The sequence below is a fragment of the Meriones unguiculatus genome, chromosome 17 (assembly GCF_030254825.1).
Source record: "Meriones unguiculatus strain TT.TT164.6M chromosome 17, Bangor_MerUng_6.1, whole genome shotgun sequence".
Classification (NCBI taxonomy): domain Eukaryota; kingdom Metazoa; phylum Chordata; class Mammalia; order Rodentia; family Muridae; genus Meriones; species Meriones unguiculatus.
The window spans coordinates 58,539,396-58,550,973 of NC_083364.1; the positions used below are offsets into that span (position 1 = coordinate 58,539,396).

The 11,578-nt window shown below is 39.5% G+C and overlaps 1 protein-coding gene across 1 annotated transcript; it reads left to right on the forward strand.

The window, feature by feature from the left end:
* Nucleotides 1–10,728: 10,728 nt before the first annotated feature.
* LOC110565813 (non-histone chromosomal protein HMG-17-like) lies at nt 10,729–11,074 on the forward strand. Its single transcript, XM_060371002.1, has one exon. It carries the CDS (start codon nt 10,745–10,747, stop codon nt 11,015–11,017), a length of 273 nt encoding a protein of 90 aa, XP_060226985.1. The 5' UTR covers nt 10,729–10,744; the 3' UTR covers nt 11,018–11,074.
* Nucleotides 11,075–11,578: the final 504 nt, after the last annotated feature.

Genomic DNA, 11,578 nt, shown 5'->3' on the forward strand with positions numbered 1-11,578 from the left:
TTATTATTATTATTAAAAAGGGCATCATTACAGCATAGTAGCTCTTGAAATCAGTTTGTGGCTAAAGTCAAACCATTTCCACATGAATGACTTATATAGCATGAATTTTTTTTTCTCTACCCTGCTCATATTATATGGCAGCTACTGTAGGTATTCAAGAGGCTCACTATTGACCAGTTATAGAAAGCCAGAGATGGTTGGATGCTACCAAAACATTATATTTTGGTAGCTTGTAAGTTAATAAAAGGAATGACCCTAATGTGAGGATGAGCATTTCTAAACCTAAGGTACTTAAAATTGTTGTGTGTAGCATGAATTTTTGTGAAGACACCACCAGGCTTATGTCTTCCTCTGCTCTTTGTAGTTTGCAGTTGTGACGTTTGCTTCCTTTTTTCCTTATAGCAGCAATAGTTTGTAGGCTGTGAAGTACCATTCATGTTGATGCTTAGTTATGAAGCTGCCTGGAAAGATAGGGTTAGGCACTCCTCAAACTTTTGCAGAGTATCTGAGTGCTGTTTCAGTGCCCACATGAGGTGGTTTACTACTGCCTAGGGGTTTTAACTATAGCTCTAGGGGACCAGAGATGCTCTCTTCTGGCCTCCAGGCCCTCCCATGTGTACATTACTTCCCTACAATACACATAATTAAAAATATAAAACCTTTAAACTTAGCTATGATTGTTCTTTTTTAAAGATAGCCTTCCATAGTGGAATCATGTGTACCAACATCCATCCTTGTATCCCTGTCTTATGTGACTCAGCGCACTTTAAGACTCATCCAGGCTGTCGGGGCTCATCTTGCAATCTGGAGGACTCTGCTCTGTGCTTCCCCTCTTGTTATTTTCAGCCAACTTTTTGGGAAAGTTGATAGGCAGTAGCTTGTTGGACAATTCAGATCTATACTGCTTTATTCAATGGAAACAGTTAAGGAGCAATGGTGAGCTCACCTAACTTTCCTTGTTTTTTCTATCAGTCGTGAGAATCTATTGCTCTGCTAATTACTCTTTGTGTATGATTCACACATTCGATAGCTGAAAGAATGTTTGTTTGATGAAAGTGACACATTAATCAATGCGATTATTGGTAATTGAGCACAGCACTCAGCAGGTTATCACAGATGCACTAAAATCACTAATGACTTACACCATCATTGTCTTAAAAGTTGATTCATGTTCCTAATGCCCCTCATTTATTTCTTTGCTTACTTTTGCTATTAGTAAAAGTATTTTTTCACCCTCACTTTGGATATTTAGGTCTTGTCTGCTTCTGTTTACCGCTGAAGCCAAAACATTCAAGCTACAATTGGCACCACAGAGAGGGAAGGGCAGCCAGGGGCTGCTTTCTCTCCAGATTGTTGATAAAGCTGTCAGCTAGGTTGTGGGGGTGGAATTCTGGCATGGCTGGTGTTCGGAATTTCTTAAACTTAGCCAACTGGCAAGCAATGACATTAAAGGATTGGATCTGATATTCTGACTCCCTGGTACATAAACACACACACACACACATAGATACACATGCACACACACAGATACACACATACACACATACAGACACAGACAGGCATATATACACACCCACACACTGTACCCCTACACCCATTTTGATTTCTCTATATTATACTGTAGTTGTAGAAATCTCTAACTAGGATCAGTGATAAAAACTGGATGAAGTATGGTTTATACCACTTACCGTATCATCACCTTAAAAATAGATACTGTTAAATGTCTTTCTGGCACTTTACATAAGTGGGCAGCTTTGTAAAACAGAGACAATGTTACTGGAAATGCTATTTTAGATTCCTAATTTGGGGGCTAGTCTGCTACTGAGATTCAAGACCTTGCCATTCAGTGTAGTTCATAGATGCTGGGTACCATCTCATCACTTTAGGACTTATTCAGGGAAAATCTCAGGTCCTAAATTGCAACAGTAATCTACACTTTAAAGTGATTTGTAGGTACATCAAAGCTTGAGATGCAATTGTCAGAAAGAGAATTTCTATTTAAATCTGGAGCAAAATGTACATAGAATCACCACACACTGTTCATTATGTATTTTTTGGTACATGTATGTAGAGAGATTTACTTTGAGGAGCTCCAATAATTATGGTGAGCTGGTAAACTCAAAATCTGTAGGCCAGAATGTCAGACTGGAGTGAGTCAAGGAGACTTGCTGTTCAAGTTCAGAGGTGGCACAAATTTGGAAGCACACACTGTACCCACGATCCTTTTATCATCTGGCTGGTTGACTGTTATCTAAAAGGTGAGCCTGAAGGTACTTTTTCTTCATTATGTATTTTTTTTTCATTTTTTTCTCTTTTTTATTATTATAATTTATTCAATTTGTATCCCGGTTGTGGCCCCCTCCCTCGTCTACTCCCAACCCTTCCCCCATCTGTTCTCCCCCTATGCCTCTTCCCTAGTCCACTGATTGGAGAATCCTCTTCCTCTTCTATTTGATCCTAGCCTATCAGGTCTCATCAGGACTGGTTGCATTGTTTTTCTCTGTGGCCTGGTAAGGAAGGCTGCAACCCCCAGGGGGAGGTGATCAGAAAGCCTGCCACTGAGTTCATACAAGTAGTATTTTCAAGGGCCTTCAAAGTTTTCAGCTACATGGACCATTGATGAAGTTGGGGTAGATAATTACCTGGTTCATGTTCTGGATTTTAGCTTGGAAATATGTGCGAAACATGCTCAGAGTCTGTATGGGTATTGATCCAACCCATCTTTTTTTTTTTCTTTCCACTGCTCTTTTTTTTTCTTAAAGAAACAATCACAGCTATGTAAAATGTCACAGTGACATGGGCAGAAGGATGTTAATGATTAATTTCACTTTTTATATATGTTTGTGTGTGGATGTGTGCACATGTGAAGATGCCCTCAGAGGCCCAAAGAAAAGGTCAGATTTCCTGGAGCTAGAGTTGCAGGTAGTTGTGAGTCCCCTCAATATGATGCTGGGAACAGAACTTGGGTCCTCTGGAAAAACATTACTCTTAACTGCAGGGCCATTTCTCCAGCTCCCACATAAGGATGCTACATGTACTATTGTTCTTAAAAGTGAAGCAAGCAACGATAGTTTAGTAGTTAATGTTGCTGTTGCAAAAACCTTGACACAAACAATCTATGGAACGAAGAGTTTGCTTTTGTGAAGGGAGGGGCAGGCAGTGTGTGAGGCTGTAGCTCACACTGTACCTTCAGTCGGAAAGGGAGAGGGAGGAAGGCTGGAGCCCTGCTTGTTTTCTCTTATTCACTCACTTTAGATCCCCCGACTCTGGAAAGAATTTGTTCTAAGATCCATTTTCTTTGCATTTCCGTGTTGTGATATCAGAACCCTCTTAAGTCTGGTCTGTTGTTGGTTTTCTTCCCTGCTTAAGCTTTTCTCTAGTTCCTTTTTATAATTGGGAAGATTAGCTGGGTGAGGTCTTGCTCTGAGGTTGCCACTCTCTTTGTTCCCTTTAGCATCTGTCTTTTCATTAAACCTTTTATCTCTGAGCACTGGATTTAGTTCCGTTATACTTCCTGATGAACCTTTTCTCCTCACACTGGACATTTTGTATTTTTCTTTGGTTAGCTTCCACCTTTTCATTACAGATCGGCAGAAGACTGACCACTAAGAACCTCAGGGCTGAGTCAATACTAGGCTGTCTTGAAATCCCCTTTGACAACACCATTAATCCAAAATTCTTTAATTTAGCCTCAGGCAGATTTTTTGGACAAAGGCAGAATAGCCATATTCTTGGCCCAAATATTACAGAATGGTTGGTCTCTAGGCAGCTCACTCTTCTTCTCTTCTGAAACCTCTTGAGCTGGGTTGTCATAATCTACGTTGCACTCAGCAATACTGTCTTCCACATTGCTACTAGGATGGCCCATTAAGCCCTGCTTAAAGCATTCAACTGCTTTTCTAGTCAAAGTTCCAAAGTCCATATTCCACCATCAAGCAGCATGGTCAGGCCTATGATAGCAATAACTCACTCCTGGTACCAACTTATGTCTTAGTTACTGTAATAGACACGATGATGTTTTGCTGACAAAAGTCAAGACAGCAAAGCCACTTGGCCGCCAAATGATTGCAGTTGTGTGACAACTGCCCAGTTCTAAGAAGATAGTCACAGATACTAAGATATCAAAACATCTGTTATTGTTTTGTGTCATGAACCAAGGAGAGGAATAATATTATAAAAATATAATAATAATATAATATAATATAATATCTGATATATATTTTTTGTGTTGCTAGAGGGAGGTTCATGACATTCTCAAGTAAAGCAACAAGTTTTTATTAGCTCTTATAATCTTTCCTAATATCTTTCTCCATCAAAATTAAAGCATACAAAGAAACAGACATAGCTCAAGCTAATGGTATTACATATTAGACAGTTAGGAAACAAACTCAAGAGCATTGAGTTCTCACTATTTTTAGCTATTTATTTTTTCATGCTTAAAATACTGCATTCTGACCTCTTTTAATGGGGCCCATGTAGTGAGTGTGAGAAAGTTCAGAATATAAGTATAGTGAGCAAATGGCATTGTCCTGGTAACCTAGAAAAACAGGTCTAACACTTCTACCCACTGCATCCTGGTATTGGAGTCACTGAGAAAAATAACAAGAGCTGGATGGAATGATGTTTTTCTAACACAGAGCATGACCGGACTTAGTAGAGGATGCTGGCCAACCGTGGCCAGTGGGACCCTCTTGGCAGCTGATCAAGGCCATTGCTCTGCTTGCACCTTTCTTCTGGTACAGAATAAACTTATAAAGTACATATGAACAAGGTGTTATCCAGATACCACATGGCATGTGTGTTTGGGTAGGACAATGTAGTCTATATTTAGTGAGAAATAAGCAGAAATATTTCCCTACAAAACAATAAGCCCAGAGCAAGCTGCCAGGTCTCCCATGGTAAGGCCCACTTGTTATTCAGTGGGAGATGGTATAGGAGATAAAATATTACATATAGGAGACTATTTTTTTTCCAATAGTGGAGGAATGAAGAAAACTTACGTCCTGTTACACACCTCAACACTTATGAAGAAGAAATATAATTAACACTTAACCTAAGCAATAACGGCATTATTGAACACCATTTTCTCGACTTTTCGTGTTCCTGTGACTTTCTGGGGTAGAGATTACAAAGGTCTGACAATGCAGCAAAAATGCAGCTATCTTAGCAGATGAGTATGACTAAAATACATTGTATACATGTGGGAGGAGTTGGGGAAGGGGAAATGGTATAAAAATATATTCTGTAGCTGGCTGTGGTTGCAAAGGCCTTTAAACCCAGCACTTGGGAGGCAGAGGCAGGCGGATCTCTGTGAGTTTGAGGCCAGCCTCACCTACAAAGTGAGTCCAGGACAGCTAGGGTTGTATTATCCAGAGAAACCCTGTCTTAAAAACAACAAAAAAGTATGAAAATTTAAAAATAAATTTAAAAACATTATATATATATATGCATTTCAAGAATACTTTTTCTGTAAAATAATGGAAATATTGGATTTCATATCTTTTTTTCTAAAGAATGCTTTTTCATCTGCCATTCCCAATACAAAGACATTACCACCACACCAGATTAGTGTATGGCTCCAAACAGATTGATTTGACTGTTCATTTCACTGCTGAGTTCATGAGTCTGAGACATCTGGAGAATCAGCAGGCATTCTTGGTTGTATTAAAAAATTTAAAGAAAAGATCCATTTCTGATATGAATTTCAAAAATGGAAAAACAGTAATGCTAATACATACCAGAGTATACACTTTGTTCCTTTAGGACAAAAATACCTTCACCTAATGTCCAACACTTAAAGTATTTTAAAAAATTAAATTTGGGGAAGGAGGAGGTAAGGGAAGGAGAAAGAGAGAAGGTGGAAGGGAGCGGGCAAGCGAGCAGAGGAAGGACAGGAAAATGAAGCAGAAGAAACGTTTTCAAGAAAGACAGTCACATCACTGTGTTTCAGGGTCACAGCTGGTGTTTCACTTACTGTCTGTCATCTTCAGGATAATAAAATTTATTCTAAAACAATTTTCCAATACCACTGTGAAAGCCAGACTGTTTCTTTCTTTTCTAGAAACCAAATGACTTCTTATAATGCTATTCTGTGGAGCCTGCTGATTATTTTACCATCTGGCCACAGAGACATAGAGATTTAATTTCTAGAACCAAGCACTCCAAATTCAGATCACTGCCTCTCATGCTGGGCTGCTGAAAAGTAGATGTTGAAACACATCTTCATTTTTTTTTTTAACCAATGTCAGTGTACATTTTTAAAGATTTTTATGCTTACGTAGCGGTTTATAAGGTGTTTAGTCTGGTTTGAAGCTTTTGTCTTTTGCCTGTATTCACCACTGTTGTGACAATCTGCCTTTCTCTTCTACTTCTTTGTCTCCCCTGAAATGACCATTGACAAACGGAGGAGAATTTACCAGGCTAACAGCTGGCTCCATGTTAAGCCATGTAGCGTTTGATTATGAAAAGGGTTAAAATACTAGGTTAATTAATTTTGAGTTCTTCATAGGGAGAAGAAATACTGTATCTTAACTTTCATGAATAAAGGCACCTGTAACTTATTTTAGAATAACTTGAGGACTGCTGATCTGGACTTTATTACTCCTTTTGAGTTCATAATTATGTATCAGATGTTCTCAAAGAAAATATGAATGATGTTGTCTTATTATGGTTGATTTTAACTGCCAAGTCTTTTATGTCTCTGTAATTATTAAAACTGTATTAATGCTGATGATAAAAACTAATATTCATTGTTTACTCTAGCAAATAGTTATATAATCCATCCATCCATCCATCCATCCATCCATCTATCTATTTATCTATTTACCTATCATCTATCTTTACATATATCTATCCATACATATATACATATTTCTTTCTATATGCCCATCCGTCTGTCTTGCTCACTATCTATCTACATAATTAAATACACATACACACACATGAAAACATACAGACACAGTATTTGAAATAGTGAGAAACTCCACTGTAGGCACTAGTATTATCTATATTTTAAAGATGAAGATACTAGGCACAAGCAGGCTGAGTAATTTTCACAAATAGTTAAGACTTATAGAAAGGATCTCAGTGTATGCTCTGTTCTCTTAACCACTGTGTTGTATTTCTTTCATTCACAGATATTCCTTATTTTTATGTGGTTTGTCTGGTTTGTCTATCATGTTAGTGCATTGAAGTGTTCAGTCTAGAGTGGGTGCTGGAAGAGGGATAGTCAATAGTAGAATAAGTTTCCATAGTGATATTATTACAATGAATGTGGTGAGGAATTGTCAGAATCATCTCATGGTGACTTCCACTTCTCTGCAGGTGGGTCACAGGTAGGACCCCAAATCTCCTCCAGGGAGAACTCTTTACAGGTCCCTCCCTTTCTCATGTCCCCAGCTTTTCATTCAAGGTCCAAGACAGTTCATCTGATTAATGGGTGAGTGCAACTATCTTATCCTTGTTAGAATGTTATAACAGAATATTAAGGTATTTAGCAGATATTCTATTGGTATGCATTAGAGATCTGTTTTTCATGGTTTTGGCTGGGGAGATGATGAGTATCTGAGGTGAGGGAAATATGACCAAAATGTGAAATTTAGGTAGCAGAGGCAGGTAGATCTCTGTGAGCTTGAGGCCAGCCTGGTCTACAAAGTGAGTCCAGGACAGCCAAGCCTATACAGAGAAACCCAGTCTCAAAAAACTAAAACTAAAAATAAAAGGGAAAAAAATCCCTGAATATACTCCTAGTATATCTTAGGAGTGATCATTAGCCACAATGTAAAGTCTAAAGAAATGTACTGGGGAAAAAAGGCTATGATGAAGTCTTGAAAAGATTTCGTAGAAACACAAAATAGAGACTGAGGCACTGTGACTCTGGTGAGCACTGGGAAGTCACTGAAATAATATAAGGGGTGATTATAAGCCTGTAACTCAGGTGGCTATTTCAAAGTTGGAGCGGAAACCTGTAGTGAAATCTTGGACCAGTTCGTAACCTTGTGGAAAACACCGTGCAGAAGGCTGACGCTAAGAGCTCAATTGTAATAGTGGTAGATACAGTAGGGAGAGGAGACAGTACGAGCAACCCACCACGAGGCTCAGCAGAAGGAGTCTAGCAAGGTTTGGCGATGCTGAAGATGCTTATGCCTCTGCCGAGAAAGAGCATCAGGGAGCAACAACAGGCTGTGCTGCATTCCATTTTGCCAGTGTGGAGTCTGGAGTCTAGGGGACACACTTCTGGTATTCTGAGGAGGGGGATCATGGTCTCCAGTTGGAAAGACCCTTATTGTTCCAAGTCAGACGGTCTAGATTATTTTTAAGTTGCAACATTGTGAACATTACAAAGAGTTTCTAAACAAGCAGTAAAAATTTTATGGTACAACATAACACTCAGTATTTTTCCCTTGATTCTTTTGTTCCGTGTCATCTTAATCTTTTCCTCTTTCTGCTCCCTGAAGGACATTAAAGAAGGAATGCTTTTCTTCCCGAGGACTCTGCCCAAGTTGATGAGGTCCAAAGGAACAAGATGTTAAGGACAGTTTGAAAAGTTTTGCTGTTTTCCAGTTGGATTCAAGGGTTGAATCCACACAACGCTAAGGTATGTCTCTTACCTGTAGTGGCGGGGTTTGCTGTTGTCTGACACGGGCACCATAGCTGCTACCTCCAGGTCAGAAGGCCAGATGGCATTGCACAACCAGCTGTCAGCAGAAGCAAGTTTTGAATGAATATAAAACCTTCATATTGAAAACAGTGCTGTGCTCTGCAGTGTGTGCCCCGTTCCCAATTATTTGGGGTTTTGCTTTCTGTTTTTTGCCCTCACTAAAGCATTTTTGATTTTTCGACACTTAGGTCTCTTTTTATCTATGAAACAGATACTTTCGCTGTACATTTACAAAATCTGCACAGGTTGTATCAGTGTTTTCTTTCCTCTGTGACTCTTCTCTTTTAATTGCTTTTTCTTTTCTGAAGCGGGGTCTCATGTATCCCAGGATCCCCCTAAACTTTCTGTATAGTGGATGACTTTGGGCTCCTGATGACTCGACTTCTGAGTACTAGAACTATCAGTGTGTGTTCTGGCACTGCAGCTAGATTTTTCCCTTAATCTTTAAAATATGGTTAGCTTCCAATTACGTGTTCTTTAAAAGAGTTTTTTTTCCCCCTCTATGTATTTCCATTATTATATTTGTTTATACATGTATATAAATGTATAATATATAAAGAGATAAGCATTTTTCATTTTACAAATGTATATCCTCAGTATACATCTATTAGTTTATTTATTTACTTATTTATTTGAGGCAGAGTCTCTTTACAGAGCCCTGGCTGTCCTGGAAATCACTATATAAACCAGGATGACCTCAAATTTAGAGATCTTCCTGCCTGTGCTTCCAAGTTCTGGGGTTAAAGCTGTGTGCCACTATGCCTGTCTAGTTTTATTTTTATTTTTGTGTATATAGGTGTTCTGCCTGTATGTATATCTGTGTTCCATGTGTGTATAGTGCTCATGGAGCCAGAGAAGACTTTGGATCTCTTGGGAACTAAAGTTATAGATGGTTGTAAGCTGCCCTGTGGATATTGGGAATGAGATTCAGGTCATCTGTAGAAGCAACCAGTGATTTTAACTGCTGAGCTCTTTCTCCAGGTTTTAACACTTAGTTTATTAAATTAAAAGAAGTTTCTGTTAGCGTATGTGCATGTGTGTGTGATGCACGTATGTGTGTGCAGACCATAACATATGTGCTGAGGACAACATTGCAGAGTTGGTTCTTTATTCCCACTTTTGCATGAGTTCCAGAACTCAGACTTGGGTCATTAGGCATGAGTCTTTCTGAAGGAAACCTTTTGTGAGCTGTCTTTCCCCACCACAACAGCCCTTACTTTTTGAAAATATAAAAGGATAGGCCAGAGTCTCAATCCAGGCTATGCTGACATAGAAATCACTACATACTATAGGCTGGCTTCAAACTCACAGCAATCCTCCTGCCTGAGCATCCTAAGTGCTGAGATCATAGATGTGAGCCACCATTCCTGGATGACAATTGTAATTGTGTTGATTACACAGTGTTTACTGTATGAGCTGGTCTGAAGTGGCTTCAGTAGGGCTGGGTATAATGCTGCTATCTGGGGATCCACAAATGGTACCCCAAAACGAAGGCCCCAGAAGCTAAGTCTCTCTGACCACCTTCTCTCCTGTCTTATTCTCCTCAGAGACAAGCCACAGAAACCAGGTTCTTCTTTGTTAAGGGAGGACCTAGAAACTAGAACCCCATTCCTTTCAAGCCAGCCTGAAGGCTCCTGTGTCATATAAACTATAGTTAAATAAATTTGCCATGGCTTAACTTTTCCTGTGTTCATCTGTCAACTGCTAGTTTGCTCTCGTAGAGTAAACTGTCTTACCTTTTGCATGAAAAATGTGGGCTTCTCTCTATAGTGTATAGTTTTCATCTTGAAAATCTGAAAATCTTGACAATCAGATTAACCTATTTCCTCTTCACACAGGCCTTGATGGCCACCATTGTATTCCATGTCTCCTTGAAGTAAGCACTCTGGGTACCTCATAAAAGTCCAATCATCTAATGTTTGTCTTTTTGTCTTTTCTTGGTTTTGATCCATCTTCTTGGGTGGGATTTAAACTCACTTTAGGGAGCAGTGTGAAGAAACAGCGAGAGCGTTTCCCGGACAGACCAAACCCGTGTGCCACTGTCTCTCTCCCTCATGTCCAGTGCTGATGTCTCTCAATGTCGCCATGCCCAAAAGAAAGGCCGAAGGGGATGCTAAAGGAGATAAAGCCAAGGTGAAGGACGAGCCACAGAGAAGATCTGCAAGGTTATCTGCTAAACCTGCTCCTCCAAAGCCAGAGCCCAAGCCCAAAAAGGCTGCTGCAAAGAAGGGAGAAAATGTCCCCAGGGGGAAGAAGGGAGAAACTGATGCCAGTAAGGATGCAAATAATCCTGCAGAAAATGGAGACGCCAAAACAGACCAGGCACAGAAAGCTGAAGGTGCTGGAGATGCCAAGTGATGTGTTTGCATTTTTGGTAACCGTGTACTTCTGGTGACTGTACAGTTTGAAATACTATTTTTTTTTTATCAAGTTTTATAAAAATGCAGAGTTTTGTTTGACTTTTTTTTTTTTTTTGCTATGGTGTTAGCACACAGAACACTTCATTTTTTGGGGAAAAGAACACGTGTCACTAACAAAATGTCTCCCAAGCTGGGTGGATGATGGAAAACATTTTTCCCTGATAATTTTGAAAGATTCTGTTGGCTCCCAGAAGGGACGTCGTGGTGTTGGCATATGTGGTCACCATGGCACAAAATGCCTTGTGGTGTAGGAAAACTAAATTCATTTTTGTATCCTCCTCCCCCTGTACCATCAACATTGACTTAACTCCCTTAAAACCAGTGACCTGTTGGAACCTGACCCCCCAAATTGGTTTTCCAGTCTATTGGGTGATCTGGACTTTGCAGTGACATCATTGAGTGTCCTCAGAAGAGTGGTGGTTCACAATCTGAAGATTGTGAGTCTTCAGAATGATAATAATGCCATTTTTATTTCCTGAAAGTCAGTGGCAGCTTGTGA

Excerpts from the sequence above, each read along its gene's own strand:
- LOC110565813 (XM_060371002.1), top strand. The coding sequence starts at position 10,745 with ATGCCCAAAAGAAAGGCCGAAGGGGATGCTAAAGGAGATAAAGCCAAG.